Source organism: Phyllostomus discolor, chromosome 2 (genome assembly GCF_004126475.2).
Source record: "Phyllostomus discolor isolate MPI-MPIP mPhyDis1 chromosome 2, mPhyDis1.pri.v3, whole genome shotgun sequence".
Taxonomy (NCBI): domain Eukaryota; kingdom Metazoa; phylum Chordata; class Mammalia; order Chiroptera; family Phyllostomidae; genus Phyllostomus; species Phyllostomus discolor.
In genome coordinates, this window is record NC_040904.2 from 53,218,759 (window position 1) to 53,244,238 (window position 25,480).

Genomic DNA, 25,480 nt, shown 5'->3' on the forward strand with positions numbered 1-25,480 from the left:
CTACCTTGCCTCCACTCCTTTTCCTTGATTCTTTCTACGTGGAATTATGGCCAAATCCCAATGGTGAGTTCTCAAATTAGTAAGTTACAGTCTTTATGTAGTGTTAGCACCGCCCATCAGAGAGAGACTAATCCTATTCAATTACATACAGCTCCTGAGCTGGCGGGGACGACCACCAGGAGACATGCCAGGCAGACTTGGTACCATGCATTTATAGAGACGGGACACCTGTACTCTTCATCTTGAAAGTCCAGTCAAAAACTAACAAGGACCCAACCCTCCCCTCCTGGTTCAAGCAGATGATAGATCCAAACACACTGCCAACCTCAGCAGCATCTGATGCTGAATGAGCCAGCCTCTCACAGCAGCCTTCCCCTGCACCATCCCCTTCCTGCGCCCTTTCCCACCCACCCCTCTCTGCTCCACTGAGGGTGACTGCACGTCCTCCAGTGGCCCAGGACAGTCCTGGTTCACACCTGTTGTCCTGGTGTGATTAATAGCATCCCCACTTCACTCTCAAATGTGTTCTAATTTTAAAAATCAGTTAATATTCAAATTAAATGGTCACCCCGCCCATACTGTACATCCTTCCGGGACTATTTCTCATGATGTTTATCTTTAATTACTCCAGGCGGGCAGACCTGGAAAATGGAGTCTTAAGTGGCAGGATCTAATTCAGACTGCATATATCTCCTCCTCCTCCCGTTCTTTCCTTTAAATCTTATCCCCCATTTTGTTCCAGAGGGGATTCACCTTGGCTAGCAAAGAAGCCAAAGGGCGTCCTATAAAGAGCTGTAAGCTAGCTACAGATGTACCGCATGCTTGGCCCCATGTTTTCTATGAGTCAACTGGACAAAAAAAGGACATCCAGTTAGCTGTACAGAAGGAGAAACTAATTAATCATCCAGGACAAATACAAGTATTTGTGACTTGAAGACCAAGGAGAGAGGGGCCATCAAAGAGGCCACTGTGTTTCATTAGTGATGTCCTCAGACCGGGCCTGAGCAGACAGACAGTGAAGCTTGGGGACTGGGGTCTCCGTGGGTCCCGTGCTGCACCAACTTGTGTTTGAGATAGCACTGAGCAGACAGGACAGTGAAATGAGAAGCGGTTAACATACAACCACCACGTCTCTCCTAGACCTCTCCCTTGTCCTTCCCTCTTCCCCTTGGCATCTTTCCCTCTTTCCCTCCCTGTCTAGATCCTCCATCTCCCCAAAGTGTCTTCAGACACTGCGAGTAGTTAAGAAGTTCTCATACCCATTCACGTTAAGGTATTGTGGTTGCCAGCTCTGATAAACGGTAAGTCTGGGGATCTTTTTATTTTCTTCCAAAATTACATTTCTGGGCAAGGATTACATTTGGCTTTAACATGTTTCTAGGTAAGTCTGAGGTTAATTAGAAAAACATTTGATGGAATTCTAAGTTACCAGTAAAAATCAACTATTTTAATTAATGAAGGAAAACATTGGAGAAAAACAAGTTGCAGCATCCAAAAACTGTCCCCATCAGTGTCTGAGGACCAATGAAGTGAAGCCTTTGAAAGCTCCAGGCCGACAGGCGGAAGCATTGGTTTGTTTTTTTGCGTCAGTGAACTTTTAAACCCCAAATTTCAACCTGGCAGTTCTTGAGCTGAAACTGGTGCACCATTGTGTTTTGTTTGGCCAGCAGATTGTTGGCTTTAATTGTCAATATTTAAAAATCAGGAGCTTTTACATTAACAACACAGGTTTCTGGCTTCTCTTGGCGGGGGGGGGGGGGGGGGGGGGATGGGAAAAATCTGGCAACACCGGGGCTAATGTTCTTGCAAAATAAAACCGTTAAGACTCAGCAATCAGGAACCAGGGCATAGATGGGTTTTCAGTCAATTACTTTCCTTTCTTCTCTTTCACAATCCATTTTTAAATTCTCAAAAATCTTGTATTATTTCCCAGAGGTATTTACTTGAAATTAAACTGCTACGGGCTATATCCTGAGGTGCTGAATCACAGGTGGCCCCTTTTTGTGCCTGTTACAATACGTTACATTCACTGGGTCACCCTTCTCCTTTTGAAAGCCTAACTGGATGTTCTTTCATTTAACAGTTTTTTACAGAACTACCCACATCCATCTGATCTTGAATGTGATATAGCATGTGTGGACTGGGGTTTGGTCTGGTCTGTGCAGGTGGCTGTAGCTAATCACATGCAATCCAGATATTTTATTCCAACCACAAATCTTTCCCAGACTCTGGCAGGCCACTTCAAGTCTTCTCTGTACCAACAAGGCCTCAGAGTCTCTCCATGCTGCTTTTATACAAAAGGGTATTGGGGGATCAGCTGTATGATGCCTTTCACCTTTGACAGCAGCTGAAACGATGTGAGGTGTGAGCAGCCAGGTTGCCTGGAAGAGCAAGGTCACATCATGCTCTTCCCAAACACTGTTGATATCTGGGTAGGAAGGAACAGGCAGAGGAAACGGGGGTGCTTCTCCTCTGTTTTAGTTATTCCATCTAAACAATATGATTCATTGTTATGTCTTTACCTTGCCTAGACACTATCTTCCAGACTCTTGAAAAGCTAAATGTTTACTACAGAGCCAAGTAGACAACTAGAATTATAGCGCCTTCTTTACAGTCCCAAGTTCATGGTTCTTGAGTCCATCGAGATTAAGATGGTCCTACACAGTTAGAGAAAGGGTTTCCTTGCTCATACTCAGAGCAGACACTGGCTTGATTTTATTAAGGAAGACATTGTTTCCTTATAGGGCCAAGTGGATGATGTGGAACTAGTGAAGTAGCCAAATGCATTGGCACGTCAATCCACAATGACTGACAGTAATGAGGCCCCACGAGCATCTCTATGACTTCACATTTCTGGAAGTCCATCAGGACCAGCCAGCCTCATAATGAGTGTTGTCTACAGAGGCAGGGACATAGCAAATGTCCAGGTGCATTATTAAATACTAAGCAATTCTGGATCCCAAATAAAAAGCTCAGAAAGTCAAGTCTGCCACCCCTAAACAGAAGATTACAAGGGTTCTCTATGATCAACCATCAATGGCTCATTTAAAGAAGTCACCCAATGCAGGAGTAAGAGGTAATGTGTTTATTTCCAAGTCAAGTCCAGTTTAAAAGCTTGATATTTCTGCTGCTAACCTGGAAGTGGAGGGCCTGGGGCTTGCATATCCATTTCGCTTTATAACCTGCAGAAATACAGTCACATGGCTGAAATGTGTACTTGAGATGGCCATGGAGCTACATTTAAATTCCCCTCACATGGCACTGGTCATGCTTAACTCAGTCCTTCCCACACACTGTCACAGAAAATCCCTCTTGCATATATGCCTCTGATTCATCTATGCTATTCTGGTTTTTCCCCAGGTAGATGCTTATAGATAAGTCTTTTTTGCTCCCCAGATTGTAAATGAGGCTCTGCCAATATGATGTTTATTTAGCAAAAGAAACAAGGTACAGTAATGCAGAACAGGGCCATCCTCCCAGGCGCGCCATCTGTGGTCGTGTCTCAGTGGGAGCACACGCCCAGGCCCACCACTCAGTGGAGCAATCTGGGGAGGTGGTCCCACCAGCAAGGCTGCAGGCTTCCCGGGACAGGGTCCAGTTTCTGTCCACTGCTCAGCTAGGCCCATGGCAAATGCCCATGGTGTGAGTTTCTACACAGGCACAGAGCCAGGCCCTCCTAAGTACACTTCCTAAAGGCTATGTCTGCACAGTGAATCCCACCACCCTTCCGAAAAACCTTTCAAAGGAAAGACAGAAGCATGGCTCACACACCTCTTAGAGTTCTGAAGGCAGGATATGAAACTGAGGATGATGTGGGCCACACGGTGAGGTTTACAGTTCCTATGGCGAGTGTCACTGTGGCTCACCCAGAGGAAATCTCCAACTGGCAATACAGACTTAGTGTGTTTGCATCTTCATGTCTGTGTCGTTACTGAATTTTACCTGCCCCATCTCCCTCATTCTTTCTTCTACATCATAATTTCTCAAAGCACCGAATCCTGCAGTTCACACACGATGAGCACAGTGAAAACTGAGAATAACAATGCTTCCTACAGATTGTTTTAAAAATATGTGAAAGCCATTTCTGTAAGAATGCCAGTGATGAGACGTTTGATCAACATGCTCTTGAGGAAAGATCCTCTGTTTCAGCATATGTTCCTTCATGTATTCAACAAACATCTACTACGTTCCTGGCACACCTGGTCCACTCATCCACCTCCTCACTCACTCTTTCAAAAGACATCTGCACCAGGTACCATGCCATGGGCCTTTTGTTGTTGACTCAGTAGAGCCAATGCACTCATACTGTGCAGGAAGACAAAAGAACTGAAATGAGCAGTGTTTTCAGAGGATGGAAGCTCCTGATGTATCTGCCAGGACCTCTGCTCGGCCCTACCCTCTGTCTCCAGCAGCCTCCCCGGCTCCCTGGCCTTCTGCTGGCATCAGGGTATTCACAACCATTGGATAGGGAACAATTACATTAACACAAACACAATTCCACTTGAGTTCTTCTGTACACAGCTTTTTCCTTTTAAAACACATTTTTCCCAATGGTGTCATTAAAAAATAACAATCTCATAGAAGATATTTTTCTCTCTACCTCAGGGCAGGTATTTCTCTCCTCCTTTATTAGCCATTCCTGTAGGGGCTCTCTCACTGCTCCCAGGTCACACAGGCTGAGCAAACACAGTTAAGCCCAGGCTTCCGACTCCCGGGGAGCAGAGGAATACCAGGTTTCTTGATAAAGAAGTCACTGTTTTAAAAAGTGACAGGCTTTTCTCTCTTCTATTCAGATTTAACTCTAATAGAAACTGACAGGTTCAATCTTGGTTAATTAAAAAAAAAAACAAGTAACAAATGCCAAGAAATTCACCCTCAGTGTCAGAGGGAAGAACAGAATCTGTTCTTTTCATCTTCAAGTCCTGCCTCCACTCATCCTGACATGATGGTGGTGGTCGGGTTCTTACAAAGCAGAGCTTCGTGCTAGTGAACAACAGATCTGAGTTTGCACTGTGGCCGTCAAGCCTGCCAGACATGACTGTTAGAGCAACATCCTGACAGGAGCCAGTCTGGGGAGAGACGGAAAGTGCTGGCTGGTTCGACGGCAGTACCATGTCTGTCTATTTTCCGCCCTCAGGCGAACTGGTAGCAGCCTGAGGAACTGAAAGACAAAATGACACTGAGTTCACACAACACTCCTCAGCTCCAAACCCAGCAATGGTAGATAGGGTTTTAAAAAAACAGAATAAAAATGACAATTACAGATGGAATGATATGCTGTCTGGAACTTGCTTACAAATAATGGAGGGGAAGTGGGTGGAGCAGAGATGAAACGAGATTGGCCAAGGGCTGTTGAAGCTCCAAGAACATTATAATATTGAAGCACCCACATACCTTACTCTGTTGGAAAGTTTCCATGATAAAAAGTAAGGAAAAAAGTTACGTTAGAGACTAGCAATGTTTGATCAACGAATATAGTGAGTACTGAGTTAACTGCAAGGATGGGTAAGACATACTGTTAAGTGAACAAAGGGAGATGTACAAGGGCATATAACATGAGTTCATTTACACACACACACACACACACACACAACATACACTGATAATTCTGCAGAAAGTTTCTGGAAAAGTAAAAATCCTGACAAACTTTTAAAACTTTTAATGAGAATGTGCTACTTTTTATAATCATGTTTGTATAATATTTTTTTTTAATTCAAGGGGTGTACAGCATGGGGAAAGCACATAATAGGGTTCAAACTGAGACAAACATCTCCATGGACCAGATAGAACGCCAACCACACTGGTGATCAGGGCTAGGGCCATGGCCAGAAGCAGGCAGAGTGGCCAGAAGCTTGCCCTCTGCAGGGTGCCAGGGACAGAGATACCCCATTCCCCAGGGGAAGGAGAAGCAGGCTCTGGTGTGAAATCAGAGAATAGGATGCCTGCCTCAGACACTGTTTGTCCTTCTGCATCTCTTGCTGCCCCTCCTCTCTCCTTCCTCCTCCGCTGTGACTACACTGCAATCTTCTCTTTGCTTGTCTTCCCCTCCCTGAGTGCTGGGTTTCTAACAGAGGATGTTAAAACTCCTGGCCAGAATTGTGGACCACTTGTTTTCTCCTGGTAATACTGGCAGTGTGTGTTTCGCAGATACCTTACATTGCTTAGGATATGTAGTAAAGGTATAAAAACCAGCCTGCACAGATACTAAATTCATGATGATGGTTTCCTCGGGGGAGCGAACTGAGGAGGGGGACACAGCACCAACACTCTGGCTGCAAGGAGTCCAGGCAATAAAGTGTCCAGGCTTTTTGCCCTCCAGAAAGGGAGGAGGAAGGCTCACATGTCCGGGAATTCCTGAAGGGAGTTCAGATGCTGAGAAGCCAAAATATTAGCACTGATTATCCTAAGTTATCATTAGCTCCAATTTTACACACACGGAAACTGAAGCTTTGAGGTTAAAAAGTGACTTCCCTATAGTCACAGAACTGATAAGTCGCTGAGCTGGGACTGGATAAAATTGCCACCAACACTAGAGAGCCCTGCTCTGTGCCAAGCACTATAAGTGCATTGCCTAAATGAGTCCTCCGATCACCTGTGCCATACGTAGTTACACAGTGCTATAACCTCCGCTTCTCGGCTAAAGAAACTGAAGTTCAGAGAGATCAGGAGACTTGCCCAAGTTCACACAGCTGTGAGTGGCAGAGGAGGCCTCCATCCACCCTCATCCAACCTCTGTGGTAGACCTCACTTCCTCCCCAGTTCCCCTGGGAGCCCCCGGAATGGACAGGGCACCCTGCAGATAAGCCAGACATTTTCATTCCAAGGATCTGGAAGGAAGCTAGGCTGGCACAAACGCTGCCAATAAAAACCATGTGACCTAAAAGGTGAAAGAGTAGACACTATTAAAATACCTAACACAAAAGCAAATTCCTGCCTAGTGGTGTGTTATCAGCAGCTGACAGGATTAGCCTGCTGCTTGCCCCCCAGGACGGGTTTGAGCACAGACCAGCGCACAGCTGGCCTGGGGAGCCGAGACAGAATGAACGGGAAGCCCACGGCCCCCACCCACAAATCTCCCATTCTGCAGCTCCTCAGGTGGCCAGCTCTGAGACAGAGTGACCAGAACCAAGGGCTGTGACCCCAGCTCCTCAACACACACACATTCTCTCGCGAGATTATACACATACACACACACACACTCACAAACACAGGGTCTGACACAAGTAACGCCTCTTTTTTATTACAAAACTTTTTATTAAAAATTATAAGCATGTAATTCTGTAACATAACAATATCACACTCATGCATACCATATGACATTTTAGGTGAAATTTCAAATTAAAACTATAAATTATCATACCCATATTATTACCCTGCCAACCATACTCAAGCAGGTGTTACTTCTGCTAAACCCTGTATATTCCCTCCCTCCCTCCCTCCCTCTCTCTCTCTCTCTCTCTCTTCCCCTCGAACCCCACTCCCTCCCTCCCACACCCTGGTTCAGCAGGAGTCCTGGTGGCCTGAATCTAAGCCAGTGCCAGGCTTCCTAGCCCCAGTGGCCGCCCCCAAGACCACAGGCTGGCCTCCTGCTCCTGCGCAGTGGTGGACCTCAGACCTGTTACCTCTTGGAGACTTTGAGGGCTGCCTCCCACTCCTTGCTCTGTGCCCCTCACGAGCTCCACTTCTGAGCCCTTCGTTCCTCCTTACTCAAGAGTCTTGTAGGAAAGCCACGTCACTGGCTTCGCTGGGAAGAGGAGACTTTTAACTCTTGCATAAGGGTTGGGCTGTCAGATTTAGCAAAATCAAAAACAGACCACCCAGTTAAATTTAAATTTCATTTAAACAACAAAGGATTGTTTCATAGAAGTATGTTCCCATGCACTATTTGGGACCTACTTATACAAAACAACTTTTATTGTTTTTCTGAAATGCAGTTGAGCTGGGTATCCTGTATTTTAACTGGTGAGCCTGTATGGTCGGCAGAGGTATAGAACAGGAGGTTTCCAGAAGAACAAAGCAAGGTGGAGGGTCGGGGGAGACACAAAAAGGAATTGTGAGGATTAGGGGAGGGAGTGAGGAAAGACTCCTCACTAAGGGTCTCTTTTACACCAGAAGCTTTCATGTGTGCTATTACATTTGAGTTTTATAGTGATTCTGTGCATTGCATATATTTATCCCCACTCACAGATTAAAAAACAGAGGGTCAGAGAATCAAGTGACTTGCAAAGCATCACGTGGGTAACTCATGAAAGGCAGGACTATAATCCACAGTTTCTGCGTACAACCTGAGTGCTGTTTCTTCTACATAGAGCCGCTTTACTCTGTAATTTTTATAGGCTGTATATAAAGAGGGTCCGACAGTTTTCTTTAGTCTTCTAATACGTTCGTAAGGAAGCAGATTCAAAACGGCACCCGGACTAGCACACATGTGCAAAACACAGCTGTCTGTTCACAGAGACCATGCTAGTCACTAGGCCCTTCTCTCCTGTTGGCCACGTACCCCACCAACTGTATCACCAGTGAGGACCTGTTTGTGACCTATTTCCCTGACACGAGAAAGAGAAAAAGTTGAGAAAGGAAGGGCAATGTTTCATCCAAAATGAGCAATTTTCGGATGAGAAAGGTCACAGGATATTTTACTCAACAGAATCTTAACTGGGATCCAAGAAGAAAAGGTTCCTCTATCACTACTCTAGCATCCCATGAGCCATCATTTTCCAGAAAACACAGTCAATTTGGTGCATATTTGGCAAAAAAAAAAAAAAGTAAAGAAAGCTACTTGTCAAACAGGGGGAAATACTTTCTCCCTCCACCCCCCTCCAAGTTTGTAACATTAATGGCACACAATAGAGGGGAAACAGCCATAAAAATGACTTAATATGTGCCCTTTGGAAGTCAAGTAACTGTCAGACAAGTGACTATAAAAATAACACCACTGAGGAGATCCAAATTTATTTCTACTTGGTGAATTTCCAGCTCGAAATGAGCTCAGTTAATCTGTCCAAGTTTTGCTTTCATGCTGTTTTGTTTTGTTTCTAAATTTTCCTTTCTTTTCATAGATGCTAGCAGATTCCCCTTAGGATAGGAAAAAAAAATAACTTGCCCACCTCGCACGCCATCAGTTAGGGAGACCACATAGCTGTCAGACAGCTGCCAGTTCCTCAAGGACAGCCTAGGGAGCGGCCAGCGCCTGCAGAGGTGGGCAGACGGCCGCGCAGGGGGTTCCCCACAAGTCCAAGAGACAGGCTGTGGCTCACGAGAAGGGCCCAGCTCTGTCTGTCCTTGCTTGGGTTCTGTTCACTTACTCCTTTCCATGCCCCCCTTTCTTCTCCCCCCCCCCCCACAAATACACACACCCAGGCACAGGCTTCAAGGTGGCAGACAACTTAACACTTGGTCTTTCAGGTCACAGAGGAGTCTCCAGTTTTCTTGCGGAAGATGGCAAAAAGCCATACTCCATTCCCTGTCTGCCCCAGTCCTCACCAAACCACTCCCAGGACCAGAATATTCCATGGCAGTTACCCAGAGGCAGGATGGTGCAGACCACTTTGGGCAGTCACTTGGAGACCTAACTAGGGGCCTTTAGAAACACTGCAGCTGCGGGAGGGGGAGGGGAGGGAGGACGGAAGCACGTATACATAAAGGGGGTTTTCATGTCTGTTGGTTCTGGGTGTGCAGGCCTGGCAGACTGCGCTCTTGGATTCCATGCAGTCCTGCAGCGGAGGGCTCATCTTTCTCATTGCTCATCATGATAACTAAAGACTGAAGGTGAGAAAAACTCAATTTCATTTTGGATCTAAAATGTTTCAGAGACTGCTTTTGAAAAGGCCAGATAATTGAATCAATTTAATTTTCACAGTTTATAAGATCCCAGATCTATAGAAAACATAAATTCTGGCCAATTTAAATTGCGTGTGACCAGGTTTACATTTATATTACATAAGAAGACTTCAAACCAGGGCTTGAAGGCATCATGGTTCTAACTGCAACTGAATAATTTGCCCGGTTTAACTATTCCAGGGACACTGGACCCTACAGAGCAGCGAGAAGCTCATCAGCAGACAAGCAACTTCAGGACAGAGGAACGACAATGAGAAGATGGTGAGCATCGGGAGCGCTGGGACCCCCATCGTCAGAGCTGGGAGAGGGAGCGTGGAGCACACCTGTTCCCACTCTCAGGGAGGGGAGCCAGGGTCTCAGGCCTGGTGGCAGAGCTGGGACCAGCACAGAGGACTTTGGACTCCCAGTTCAGTGTTCCTTCCATCACCTCCTGCCAAGAAATCAAGAATCTCAGACATAAGATCCACCTTGTAGGAAGTAAGGGAATGAGACAGGGAGGCTGCTGCGAGATCAATGGCCAGTGTTTGCCCAAACCCCCTCCTGTCCACTCCCCAGAGGGGAGTAAGAGGCTCTACTTTATGACTCTGGAGCAACTTGTGAGAGGGTTTTGTCCAGGAGATCAGCCCACAAGGCCCAGGAGTTATCGGCTCATTCAGAGGCCTTGCAGGAATTTCCTGTTATGTGATCTGGGTCTTGCAAATAGCCACAGCCAAGTTGAGGCTGTTGCCCCCCCCCCACCCCCCCAGGAGAAATGCCTGCTGCTCTTGAGTCACTAGTTGCCGGTGCCCTGCAGTGCTCCGAAGACTGGGCCTAGCTCCAAGAATGTCCAAAGGGAGCCAGCATGAGGGTCTGCACTGAGAACAAAGAGCAGACCAGCCCAGGGGACAGTGAAATCCCAGCTCCAGGCAGCTCGGCCCTGGGTCAGCTATGGCTCTGCCCAGAGAGAGAATAGACAGCAACATGGAACTCTCTGGACCCAGGGCCATAGGCTTTCTTGTTAACGAAAACCTATAGGTCCTTTCTTTTTTTCCAACTGTAAGACACACTAACACAAGAGCATGCGTGCAAACATAGGCACAGCTACCCAGGTAGGCAACTAAAGCATTGAGGCGCTCCAGGGGCAAGCCCCAGCCTTGCCCCTCCCCATCACTCCCCAATCCCGTCCAGAAGTAACCATCATTCTGACTTTTGGGAATCATCATTTCCTGGTTGCCCTTAGAATATTTAGTATGTGTGTATGCATCCCTAAAGATTACAGTTTAGTTTTTGCCTCTCAGTGCACTATTAACTGTAGGTGTTCCCTCACTTTTGTTTTATATATTTAGTATTCAATTGCATGGATATACTCTATTTATCCATTCTGCTGTCTACAGACATTTCAATTGTTTTCAGTTTTTGGCAATGACCAACAACACTGCAGTGAATGTCCTTGAACATGTCCCTCGGTTCTCGGGTGCTGGAGTGTCTCTTACAATGCACAGTTGGCAATAAAACACTGCATTGCCCAGAGCGCGCTTCTTCACCTCAACTAGGTAATGCCGATGTGTGTTCCCACGTTGTGCTGCCTTTCCTCCTATGAAACACTGATAAACCCACCCTGCTCATACAGAGGAGCGGTCACCGGTGATTCAGAGGCCAAGAAAGCCTAGTTCATCACCAGACTGGCAAGTTAAAGCTAGATCCTCATGCCTCCTCTGTAAGACAAAGCCCAAGATTTTAAAATTCTGAGCTTAACCAGATCTGACAACCAACATAGCTGAGCGTTCCACAAGAAAAATGTCACAAACTCCCTGAAAAGCATGAGATGTCATCTCCAGCTTCAGCGCAAACCCACCTGTCCATACTATTAGCTGTAAGTAGAAGACATTAAGTGCAGAAAGATTTCATGCTGATAAATCCCAGTCGGCCATGAGCAGCAGGAGAGAGGGGAGCGAGGGGTGGGGAGGGGTCCTGGAAGCCCACCGACAGCTGCCACCTACCTATATACCGGCTGCATCTCTCTTGCGATGCCAATGATGGCGCCGGGCAGGAAATTGTCAAACTCCTCAAACAATTCCCGGATGTTGGTCTTGTACTTTAGGTCTAGGTCCAGCTGAATTATCCGCAGGATCTCTGGAGGAAAGAAAAGACAATAATAAGACACAGACACACATCCTGGGAGGCTCAGCTATTTATAGAGAATGAAGTGGAAGGTGCAGAAAGGGCACTGCATTATTCCTGCTGTTACTGAAGACGCAAAGTTGCTGCTGGCAACCAAGGCCCTTCCTTTGCCAGCCACCCCCCCCCCCCCCGCCACACAAGACTAGATGTCTCCACAAACAAATGTCCTGTACCTTTCCTACCAATTGCAGCGCACTTTTTATTTAAATCCAGGCGACCATATGCCCCAGTTTAGGCCTACTGTCCTGGTGTAATTGTCAACAGCACACTATTTCATTCTCAAAAGTATCTGACACATTCTATGGACACCCTACTTAAAACTGAAAGCCTACAGGCATTGTTCTTTTCGGCACAGGTGGTGTATGACCCACAGGAGAGGGGTAAAAGCCATTATTGTCCTAAGCTCTATTAGTACCTTCTGGAAACCTAAACACATGTCAAGCTAGACAAACTGAGTCTCACAATTACCTGGCATGTAAGAGCTGTCTGCTTCTGTTGCCTGCACATAACTCACAAGCAAGAAGGGAGGAGGAAGGTGTTGGCTAAGTTCATTCTCTCAGCCTTCACCTGACCATGCCTGACTGAGCTCCTACGCTGTTGGTGCCAGGAGAGGCTAAGACATCATCAGGCTGACAGGGAACCTGCCCTCAAACAGAGACAGGCAGGTGACTAAAACCAGGCAGGGGACATCTAGTGCTGACATGAAATGGAAGAGAGACTGTGGGAGCTCCACAGAAGGGATGCTTGGGGGCAAATGGTGAAGAGAGATCATAAGTACTTGGTGTAAGGAGAAGGCCTGGAGGGGAATCAGACCACATGAGTGCAAGTTCCAGTTCAGTTGTTGATGAATGCTGTAACCCAGGGAAACTTCTTTGACTTCTCTAAATCTGAGTTGTTTCATGTCATCTACACAAGGCAGTGGAGCCTACAGGGATCCAGGGCTTGGAGTGTAGGAGACTTGCTGAGGCCTGAGGCAGCCTAGGAAGCCTTAACGAAAGAGGGCGGCATAGGCCAGACCTTGATGAATGGGTAGGTGTGGAGAGGTGGTGCAACGTCAATGCCAGCCAGAGCATCGGGGCTCTGGGCTTGGCCCCTCGCCAGCCTTTCTGTGCCTGTCCCGCCCGCGGCAGAGCCCCGACGCTGCCTGAGGACAGGCTGCCCCTGGAAGCCCTCTGCAGACAGGGACCCTCTTGGTGGCATCTCAGCCTCCATCCATCCATCATGCAGCACTTGGCACCCAAACACTGAGGAATGTTTGTGGAATTTAATTGTCATTCTCTAAATTAGTTTATGAAGAAATCAGTCTACTATTTAAGAAAAATTGATTCATCTGTTGCTTGTTCTATCTTCCTTTGTGACATGGAAGCAAAACATTAGTCGACATCCTACTTGAGTTTCCTGAAGGAAAAAAAACTACAGTAGGTAAGAACACAGCTGTCCAGGCCAGAGGAAAGGCAGAGGGCACCAGAGACGGCCGTTCTGGCCCTCATCGGGAGGGCTACAGGAAAGCGGCCACCAGGCCCTTGCGGGCCCTGCCGCTCGCCTGGCTTCACACAGCCCACCCCCATACAGAAACGTGAGTGGGAATGCTGCTTCCACCCCTGCACCAGAAACAGTAACCACCTAGACACCAGGAACGGTGATGACCTTGGGGCCTCCTGTGGTGACTCTGCTGTCACCTGGAAAACTGCCCTAAACCAGGAGTGGAGACTACAAATGGGCCACAGGGCGGAGGCTCCAGGAGCCTGCTGCTCTCAGACATGGCTCTAGGAATACAGGAAAGGAATCCGAGGGTGACCCTAGAGAAGAACCCTGTGTGCCGAGGGAGAATGACTGATCAGGAATCAGTCGTAGCCACTAAGAAGTCTTAATGGGGAGGCCCCGCAGCACCCACCCACTCCAGCCATTTTTCTTCCTTCTTTTGGTCCATCTCCCGCACCCCCAGCCCATACACAAGGTACAGCAGGGACTTTCTGGACAGGGACGGAACAGCACCATCACCCCAAGCAGAGAAACCACATCATCACAGGTCCTGTTGATGAAGCCAGTGGGTGTGGGGGGTGGTTGGACACAGGCCATTTGGCCTAGACGGGGAGGCCTCAAGAATGTTTGGTGGTAACTTTGTGGCACTCTCAAGATTAGGAGAGAAGGGTGAACCTCATTCTCAGGGCCCCAGGGAGTACTTCCAATAATATCAATCACAGCCACATAGAGGCACCCTTCCTTTGAGCAGTTTTTAAGTGTTCACCATTGCACAAGCAATAGTTTATCTCCTATAACCACCCAACATGTTTAGATGAAGAAAGAAAGAAAGGCTTAGAATAGTTGAAAACAATAGCCCAAGGTCCATGAGACATAAGTGCTAGAGCTGGCATCTGATCCTAAGTCTGCTTTACGTGAAAGCCCAGCACACTCTTTCCACAGACCCTGAGTCCCACCCCCCCACCTTCTGACCGGAGAGGAGCTTCAAGGAGACAGATTCTTGTTCCAATGCTGTCCCCAATGGGACCCCAGGAACATGCAGAAGTGCCAAACCCTTGATAGACAAAAAGTGGAGCAACAAGCTGGCCAAATGTGGAGTTTAAGGGAAGTCCTCTACATGAAATGCCAATTTCACTATAATTTAACAGCTAACAGTAGAGAGGCCATTCATTCGTTCAATCAGCCATTCTTCCTTGAAAGCCTACACGTGCTGTGAGTTGCCCTGGTCTCTCCAAGTCATCCAAATCCTGCCTATTCTGCAAGGAGCAGCTCACATGCCTCTTTCCCTGGCCTGCTTGGACAGGCTCTGCTGCCTCAGGTCACTGCTACCTGTGTACCTGTCTCATGGCACTTGCCAGACAAAATGCTCCTTGAGAAAGCGAGTGTACTGGGAAGGTAGAGATGAGAGATGTCACAAGTCTCCTGAAGAGACACAGCTCCTTCATTTGTGCAGAACCCTGGCCTTGCCTCAGTAGACCCCTTGATAAATCTGAGCACTTTCCCCGTTCTCTGGGAACTGGCAGGGGGTGACCTGGGAGAGGTCTCCAGAGAGCAGCCCTGAGGTGCACTAATTTGAGATGCTTTATTATATTTTTATAACTCCTCACTTGTAAAGCACCTTTCAGGAAGGGTTTGCTAAAAGTGTTAACACCGTTTTTGAGAGGGACTTCACCAAACAGGGTTAACCGATCAGGAAGGAAAAAAGCAGCAGCTCCAGCACAAAGTGACCCCTTCGCACCAAAGCGAAAAGACTGACCCAGCTGTCACCTTTCAGGCTAAGGCAGGAGGACCCACCCTTCTATTCAGGGAGGCTGAGAGCCTCAAACACTGCCTGCACTGTCATGTGGGCATCTGTCCAGACCGTTATCCTTTTATGTAATAATGAAATAAGATGCCAAGTTGTAAATGTCACTGCCGAAAGAGGAAGATGCTTACTAGGAATGCTGCAGTTCATTAGGATAAGACTTTTTTAAAGGGCCATGTTCCTCTGGCCTCTGGTCTTTCGTGTAGTCATGTCTCTGCAGGAACTACGTCTGAGGGGTTTATCCCTAATGCTGAGGGCTGCTGTGAGAATGAAACAAGACTGGTATGTGGAAATAGCCACACTGACGGCCCAGAGAGGATGCTGGTTGGAAGACAATTGTGATGACAGCAGTAGAACTACTGAAATTTAAGGAATAAGTAAATGAAGCAAGGAATTGTCCCTGAAGCAAGGAGATGAAATCTATAAAGAACCTTTGAGGAAAAGGAAGACTAGACATCTACAGAACTCAAAGGAATGGTCAGCATCTAAGGCTGGTGGAATGTTCGCCATGCCAGAGTCCTGTGGGAAGACAACAACAGGGCAGAGGACAGAATAATCTGGGATAACAGATCTGAAAGACGGCCTGATAAGAATCGGGCTCAATATACCCATTCTGCAGATGGGGAAACCAAGGACCAAAGAAGTAGAGGGGCTTGTCAAGTGCAGCATGGTCAAGCTAAGTGGCAAAGTTGATCCCAGAATTCAGGTCTTCTGACTCCCTAGCTAATGCCCTTATGCTAATCAGCATTCCCTCCCATCGTGCCCTCCCAATATGGGCCAGAAACTCCTAGAGAGCAGAAAACACTTATAATAGCTGAAAGGGTCCTACACAAGACTTGCTGGCCCCCAGCACAACTAGCTCATGGAGGATCTGCACACCATCCCACAGAAATGTAAAGCTGAAGATTAATAAGTAGTAGCCAAAGAAAAGAAATAAGAGACCTCCATATCCACACATTTTATAGCCAGCTTTGGAAAATGAGAAAATTGTTCTCCATCTTCTCATATTAACATTAGGACAGATGTTAAAAACCAAACCAAATGAATGTTTACTTTCCTCCAAGCACACACCTTGAGCTGCACGAAATTCAAACGGAGGCAGGAACCTGACTTAACACCCAGGAACCACCCTGGAGACAAAAGCTCAGTGCCTGGTGTGAGAGCCACAGCAAGCAGCAGTACAACGCTGTCCCGCCAACCTCTGCTAGTTAGACCTGTTCACTGCTGAGAATGTATTTGCTGGTACCACCAATTAGTTGTATGAGGGTCCTTCCAGCTAGCCCCTCATAAATCTTCTCATGCATGTGTTCAAATCACAAAAACAAGAACTGAAGTATCTGTGCGTACTTGTGGCATTTTCTCAGGGGGAAGGACGCCTGCCACATGAGTTAGAAAAAGTCCTGTGTAGGCAGCTGGTGTTTGAGGAAAACCCTTATGCTGGACATCCTCCTTGGATGAGCTCAACTGCTTGACGCAGGCCTCTTGGTAGATGATAGAACCTACGAGAGCTTCCAGCATCCCTACCTCGTGGGTCAGAAGCTGGAGCTTTAAACACTGGTTTCCACAGAGGACGAGTGTTTGCAACAGATCAGGCAGGCTGGGCTGACCTATTTCAGGAAATAAATGAATTGCTGCCTCCAGGTGCAGACAGTGGTTCAAGGGTCCTGGCTGAAACCCCCAAACACAGAACTGATGCACGTTTGATCACAACACAGGAGCCACCGAAGCATGTCAACTCAAGTGGGAAAAGATGCGAAGGATCTAGGTGAGCTAGTTTGGGTAGGAGACCTAGTTCCACTTAAACTTCAACTCCAGGGGGTAAAGTCAAGAGTGTGGTGCCATCTTCGCAAGGGACCATGCCATGTCTGCTCCCCGCATCCTCTCATGCTTCAGGTTCAGGCTAACAAAACAGTGCCACTTGGTTCCAACAAGCTGGAGGAAAGGCCACACTGAAAGTGCTGGCTAAAGATGCACCTTTCAAGACCTTCATGAGCCCACTGCCATCATCACCACCCTGGCCCTGGACAGCACTGAGGAGGCTCCTGAGTGCCCAGGTGACTGGTCCCAGGGTTCAAGCAGCCCATACCCGCTGCCGGCGGCTGAGGCCCTGAGCCGGGCCATAGGCTTGAAACCTCTGTACAAGCGTATTGCACGAGGCAACATTCCTGCCCTTAGAACCAGCTGGGAGGTTCCCAAGTCAGCATTCCCCTGTGGAAAGAGGCTTGGGACAGCTCATCATCGGCCTCCAATTAAACCAGCCACAAGGCATGTCATCTGACCAGGGATGAAATTACAACCGGGAGTGAGTAATTAATGATATCGGAAAACAAACAAAAGGGGGGAAAAAGCCTCCTTTCCTCTCCCCTCCCTTCTCCTATCCTCTGAAACAATTCCTGGTAGACAACTGTTAACAAACACAAAACAACATGCAACAAAATAGATCAGGAAATTAAGACATGCTTCAGTGAGTGCTGGCCCCACCATCCTGGGCAACACACAGCCCTTCTCGGAAGGGCAGATTTACCAGGCAGGCGCCTTCTCTCCCTTTCTGATTTGGAAGAGATTCAGAGCTTCCTGGAGATAAATATTCCTGAGGTTTTCACCTCAGAATATCAGCACAAGCTTTCCACTAACCGGGAGAGGGTTCAGGGGAAAGGGGAAATTATGACAACCCTGAGCTATGCGGAGCGTCACAGGGCTGCAGACCTGGAAGCAGCTGTGTGGGGAGGGAGCTCCATTTCTCATTGTCTACTTGGAAATATTGCAGCAATTTTGCCACCTGCTTTATCACCCTTTCGAGCTTTTTAATTACAGGTCAGCAGCACCTCTGACCTGCAGGGGCCAAAAAGGGCACATGAAAAGGGGTGGAGACTTCCTCCAGCTGTAAGAGGCGCATGACCCGAGAGGAGCTGTTTGGAGGACAGGCGCAGTGCTGATGGGCCACAGCAGCCACGCCAGCCTGGCTTCTCCCGCTGCAGGGTCTCAGGTCATGATGCAGAGCCTGTAAGGCACAGACCCAAGCTGTGTCCCTGCGGGGGTCCACAGGTGGAGTTCGCGTGATGGTTCTCCATTGACAAGGAACTGGGGTCACTTCCCAGCTGGGCTTTTCCCTGTCCCTCAAAGCCCCTCTCCATTCACTTTGCTATGTCAGGCCCAGCTGCAGGATAGCTGGTGAACTATGGAAATAACTGCTATGAAGGCACAGAGTGGAACATGCCAAGGGCCCAAGGCCCTGGGGACAGATTCCTGGGGCTCTTCCAACCTGGTCAGCCAAAGGCTCGCTCCATAAATGTTCCTAAGTGCAGGGAGAGGGTATCCGTGGGCCAGGTCCATGTCGGAGGCATGCGTGTGCTGGCTCAGCTCAGGAACCGCCCTTCTGCCAGATGGGCTTTAGTACCTCCCAGTTTCAAATGAGGAACCTGAAGCTCAGAGGGTTTGTGCAACTTCTCTACGACAACCTAGCATGGAAGCGTCAGAGTTGACAGCAAGCACAGATTTGCCTCACTTGATGGTCTGACCCAATTTCTCCGAGGTCCCTTTTAAAATCCCACTATCTTTAAACACAAGAAATGCTGCCACCTCAAGGGTGAAAATACCAGACAGCTCCAGATCGTCTGGTGCAGTGATGGGGCTTCCCCACGGCCCCCAACCACCTCCCTCAAGACCTTCCCCCCAGGGAGCAGGAAGACCACTGGGGTTTGCTTTCATTGAGCAGAGACCACCGGAAAAATTTCAGGGGAAAAGTGTTTAACGACACAAAGTTGAAAGGAAGTTTTTAATAACAATAGCTAACATGTATAAATATATTCATTCAATCATCCAAATGCTCTGAGATTGGTATTGCTTCCGTCTGACAAATGAGGAAATGAAGAAGTTAAGTGTGGTAATTAAAACCACGTGGCTGGTAAAGGGCAGAGCTGGAACTCACACTCAGATTCGCTGGGTTCTGAAGCACGTGCTTGCCCTTTTTCCCCACACTGCCCGTCTTCCGGACCCCTGGACGGCCAGGATACGGCTGCACTCGGCTGCACTCGTTTCTGCAAGCCGGGAAGTCCCCAACTCTCCCCTGTGCTAATCTATGTTTTCCACATCGGCAGCCTGCCCCCACCTCCGAGGGAGGAGGCGAAGGGAGGAAGTGGAGTTCAGAAGAGTGATTTATACAGCCTGTTAGCAGCTCTGGTAAAAGGTTTGGGGACCAAGAGGTTGAAATTAATGACTACAGTCATTTTATGTATTAGCTACACAACAAATTCTTTCTTCTAGCCCTTCTCAACCCCCTCTCAAAATTAAGCCTAGAAAACAAGGTTAGCTATGGCTCAGGCACAATATTTTTTTATAACTATCAGCTCCTGTTTTGTGGACAACACAAAGCAAATTATTAAGAAAAGATGCAGTTTTGCTTCAGCAACAGTACAACATGAGTCTCTCCCTCACCCTTAGCCCCTTCTGTGACTAGGTGTTAATCACATCCTTTAGGGTAGGACAGAATTTATTTCCCACTGGGCTGAAAAACTTCAGGGACATATATAATAAGATGACGGATACAACACCTGGCCTCAATTTTCCTCTTGCTTCTATTGCTGGTGTGAAATTATAGTTCACGGATTTCTTTATGTAGTTCAACACGCACGGGAAATTGAGTTTAGATTTGGAAAGTAGAACCCCCCCTTTCTCTCATTTCCATGGTGTCTGCTGGCCTGTCCACAGCTTATAGCTCTCTGGTGTCTGCTATAGACTTTATTTTTTTGTCTCCAAAAGTATAAGGTCTCCTTCCTGTTTGGAACAGGACCACATTTGGACTATTCAAGAACAGAGACTGACGCCTGGTCTGGGCTCTTGACCGGCAGGCTTTTTTCAGAGACTCCTGGCAATGGCAGCTTTAGAGAGCGGTCCTCTTTGGGCAGAACTGACAGGTGCTCTTTGGAAATAGTGATATGCCTACCACTTTTGCATAGTCTTTATTATAACTCTGGGGCTCCTGTTTCTCATCTCCTCTGCCCTCTCTCCACACACAGGGCTGGAAGGCTCCTCCAGCTCCAGTCTGGCTGAGTAGAGGGAAGGCCCTGCAACCGACAGCTGTGCATATAAGAAGGCCAAGCGGGATCAGGCAGAGAAGAGCCAGTCTCTCCTCAGGGGATGAAGCCTGCTCTCAGGCACATCCTTGACTTCCTCCTGGGGCCACAAAGGCGTTGAGGAAGAGGGGCTTCTCATCATTCCTGGGGCCCAGAAATCCCCATTATGGCAAAGTTCAAGGAGAAAACCCAGTTGCTCCACTTTAGGGACCCAGAAACACCTTTCTGAGATTTACATGTAAAGACTGACCCATTCTCTCACCTTTTGTAGCAGGAGGAAAAAAAGTATGGTTTTAATCGCTCCAGGAGCAACACCTGCTCCCTGGGACGGTCTGCACTCCAACTTGCCGATGGTCAGATGGCCCCGCGAGTTTCCTACCTCCTGAGCCAGGCCTCTTGCCAAAATGCCATGTAATTTTACTGGTTTCTATGCTATGTTTTCTTAAAAAAATATGAACTACCTGTCATCATCTACGAGACGATGAGGTTCCTATACGCCAGGCACTGGTCTAGGTATTTGTATGTATTTTATCTCAGCTAAGCCTCACAAGCAGGGTTTATCATTCCCATCTTATAGTCTTCTCCCACCAAAGACAGAGTCTATGCGTCACTGCTTTCATATCCCTGTTTACCAAGGTCAAGAGGACCCCTCCTAACCAGAGTCCTACTTACTATGCCTCTACTACGAATTACCCAAGAGCACAGAGAGGCGAAAGGACTGGCCCATGAGCTGGGGCTCCAGACTCCAATTTTCATTTTAAACAAACTTGCCCTCCTGTGGAGCAGACGTCCCGAGAAACCCTCTTTAAGACTTGCTCCCATCGCAGACCCCACAACCGAAAAGACTCTGCCTACCAAACTGTTCTTAAGCACTAATTAATTCATTCCACTGCTTTAATTAAATTTTCATTTTATTTATTTTCTTTTTTGATTAAATAAATTTGTTTTAATTTTTTAATTAAAGATATGACATACAATGCCAAAATGATAATAATCATGAGTAAAAGGTAAAAAAAAATTAATCTCTAAGTATTTTGTTATAAAGATTTATTTATTTATTTATTTATTTATTTAGAGAGCGGGATGGGAAGGAGAGAAACATAGATGCGACACAGAAACATCAATTGGTTTCCTCTCTTACACACCCTGACCAGGAACCGGACCTGCAACCCAGGCATGTACCTTGACCAGCAACTGAACTGGCAACCCCTTGCTTTATGGGACAATGCCCAACTGACTGAGCCACACTGGTAAGGGCTCTAAATATTTCACTGTCTACTTCCTAAGAAACCAGGACACTCGTAATAACAGTACAACCATCAAAACTGGGAAATTAACATTAATACATCATTACCATTTAACCTACAATCCTGTTCAAAATTTGTCAACTTTCCAAAAATAAAAATCAGAATTTCTGGTTCAGGATGCCATATAGTTGCCATGACTCATCTGTCTGAAATAGCTCCTCGGCCTTTCTTTGTTCTCTGTGACCTAGGACAGTGTGAGGAACGCAGGCCAGTTATTTGGTAAAATCTCCCTCGGTATGGGGTTGCCTAATGTTCCTTACGCTTAGATCCAGGGTATGCGCCCCCCTCAGGAAAGCACGGAAGTGATGCTGTGTGCTTCCCGCCTATCGGATCAGGAGGCGCAGCATGTCAATTGCTGGTGAGGTTAATTTCAATCACTGCAAAGTCATGCTTCTTCTTTAAAACAACAGCATCACATGGGAAACATTTTGAGACTACAAAAATATCCTGCTTCTGAACACATTTTTACCTGTTGGTTCAACATCCATTGATTCTTCTTATGTGAAGAAATTATTATTCTAATGGTTGACACCAAATGATTGTCACCAGCCTTTCTAATGCCTTCATTTTTTGTTCGTTCACTCATTGGCATTCTCCTGGAAAGAAAAACTTCCTGTTGTGCCATTATGGCAAGTCATACCACGCGAACTCTTGACTGACTGGAAGGCTCTGGCAGATAAGGAAGGTGTGTCGGCGCTGCCGGCACTGTGCCTTTGAGCCCAATCTCTGAGCAGCGACCCTCTCTCGAAAACTCTCCGGCAGCCCCAGGCTAGAGGGGCCCTGCTCGTTCTTACAATAAGTAAGAAATAGGTAAGTGAACCAAGAAACAAGTAGCAGAGGACTGCAGATCCGAGGTGCTTTAGAAGGCAAGGCCAGACTAAGTTTTTTTCCCCCTATTTTTTAAAACAAGCATGCAGTGGGCTCCACCTTATTTAATGAAATGGGAACTCAGGAACTGAAGGCAAGGGGCAGTAGACAGGGCACTGGGTTAGAGCGCTAGCCCTGCCACTAGGTCCATCCTTGGGGGAGCTACTTCCTCCACCCCGGGGGCATGAATCTTCCCAGACAGTAAAGGCCAGAGGATTAGAATGATGCTCCCCGAGACCCCTCCCAGCCCTGCCACCTTGTGACTCTGAACAGAGGCAGCCTTTCCCCCTTACTCATAATAACCCAGCCGCTCATCCACAGACCAGCACAGGTTCATGTCAGGCACAGAGAGGTGCCTCACTGTGCTGGCCTCAGACGTGCCAAGCCGAGTAAGCCGTAAAGTCCCTACTGTTTGCCAAGTACTAGCCAAGTGTGGAGGAGGTTCAGAAATGAAGAACATGAAAATGGAGTGGGAAGTTCATTATATATTCTCCACTGCTGTCACTGCCACCACTGTTTCCAATTTTTCATCACCGTTCCTCATCACTACTAAATATTACCATACGGAAACTAACATTTACTTAGTATCTACTATGTGTCAGACACTACACTATTTTTAAATTTCCCAATTTCCATTTAACAAATGTAGAAAACTGACCAGTAGCCAAATAATTTGCATAAGGTCACATAGTGAGTGAGTGACCAAGAAGAAATGTACGTCAAGTCCTAGGGTCTAAGCTTGGTCAATATGCTCCCTTTAAACGGATTTACTTTGGAATTAGTCCATACCCTTGCCAGTTATCTGTTGCTACTAACAAACCACCCCCAAAGCTTAGTAGCTTAAAATAGTCTGTGAGTATCCCTCATGGTTCTGTGGGTCGACCAGGCTTAGCTGGGCGGTCCTCACACGGGTCTGTCATGTGGAACGTGGTAGCTGAGGCCGTAGTCACGGAAAGGCTCAGCCAGGCTGCACACCTGCATCACAGACATTGGTAGGGGTGGACGCCGGCTGTCTGTCGGCAAAGCGCTCAGCAGGGGCTGTCAACCAGAGGCCTTTCATGTGGGCTGTCCCTGGGGTTCTGGCTTGGCCTGGCATGGCAGCTGGATTCCACAAGGGCACTTGCCAAGAACAAGTGTTCCAAGAGACCCGGGCTGAAACCTCAAGGCTCCTGGCAACTGAGACTCGGAAGTCACGCTGCATCACTTCCCCTACTACTGGTCAAACACAAGTCTCAGAGCCAGCCCAAGTTCAAGGATGGGACGACACAAAGGTGTGCATACTGGGAGGCATGGCTCATTCGGAGGTCATCTTTGAAGACCAGCTCCACATACCCTCACCCCACAGTGAATTACAGATTATGTTAAATTTCTTCCTTGTACTATTCTAAATTTTCTGTAATGATGTATTTTTCTGTAATCACAGAAATATTTTAAAATATAATGATTATCAGCATATATATTACTGTATTATATATTTACGTGTGTGTATATATACACAAGTCAGACTAGAAGAAAATGCACATTTAAATATTTTCATCTTTCAAAATGGATAGGTATTGCTTTTAAATTAGAAATATTTTTAAAGGGGCTAATAATCACCTCATAGAAAATATTCATTTTCTGGCCATGTATATCAGATTTAAAGCATTTAGTATGACCTCAAGTTTCTTTAGATTTCCTTCTCAAGGGGGGCCAGATTTACCCATTTTTACAATCTTTTTCCTAAGGCAAGTCCATCCAGAACCTGCCTTCCGGCCTACCTCACCACGGAGTGGTGTTCTGGGTTTCCAGATACATTTTTTTTTAAAGAAAAAGCAAACGATAAGCTGGGAGCTAGTCTCATCTGGTTTCTCTTTCCTGTCATTTATCTAATTGTATTTGTGCTTCATTTTCCCCATCTCCTCTTGCCAAGTGCATCATGGAAATCCAAGGCAAACGACAGCCTTCGGGCATTGAAACGGCTTAGAAAAACCCTCCGAGGTCTGCCGGGAGGAGTCTTTCTCAGAGGCCAACTTGCATCCTCAGAGCTCCAGGCCTAGAGGGATTCAAAAACAGAAAGAGCAGCCTAACGGACACTGAGCACACAGGATCACCAACCTGTAAGTTCAATCACCACTCTGGCAAGGGAGGCAGCTGGAGGCAGAGCAGGCCCCCTCCTTCCGGCGGGAGACTGAGTAACCTCCCAAAGACTCTGACGGCTGAAGGCAATAAAGCTGCCACGGCCCAAAACACAGAGACCTAGACCCAACAGAAGCAGCAGCGGGGGACTCACTGAGTCCCATCCACTAAAGGACAACTGGTGAGCTTGGACGGAAACTTCTAGAATTGAGTATAAAGAGAATGGGGACCTGGGCAGGAGAGGACAAGAGTGGGACTGCGTTTTCCTGGCAGTCCCGCCTTCCCAGAGGAGAGCAGCTCTGACCAGCCACGCACGGGGGCTGTTGCCACACTGCACACGCGTCAGTGGCTCGGGGAGCTTGAGGAGGCCGATTTGTTGAGTCATTCAGTGCTATTTTTATCCACTTTCCAACCATAAACCCACACTTTGCATTTCATTGTTTAGGGTGGATTAAGATTTTTGACTTGGCCTTTCTTGTGGTTTAATTTCCTGCATGCCTGTATGAAGGGAAAACTTCAGCATGCCTATGGAAGCATATGACACTTTAACCTTTTCTTGGCGGGAGGGTGTCCAGATTATTGGTGTCTTGACTGCTCCCCAAACCAATGCTGCTCTGATTAAGCATGGAGGTCATGACCTGTCCCTTCTCTCCTCTACCCACAGGTCAGTGTTTCCGGTCTGGCTCCTGGAATACTAAGTCAGAATAAATTGGCTTTATAAACATTTCAGTCCAATATTAGGAGAAGCAGTTGCCTTGTGCAATTCATATAACAGTTAAGTGTGACACTATTAGACTCGTTAGTGATAAACATCTAGGTACAGAGGCTGG

General features: G+C 47.2%; 1 protein-coding gene across 1 annotated transcript in view; it reads right to left on the minus strand.

Moving 5' to 3' along the window:
* XXYLT1 (xyloside xylosyltransferase 1) overlaps window positions 1-25,480 on the minus strand; it is a 170,049-nt gene that overhangs the window by 56,115 nt on the left and 88,454 nt on the right. Inside the window, exon 3 of the mRNA XM_028504891.2 lies at window positions 11,820-11,952. Coding sequence (XP_028360692.2) covers window positions 11,820-11,952 — 133 coding nt within the window. The remainder of the gene's footprint in view (window positions 1-11,819; window positions 11,953-25,480) is intronic.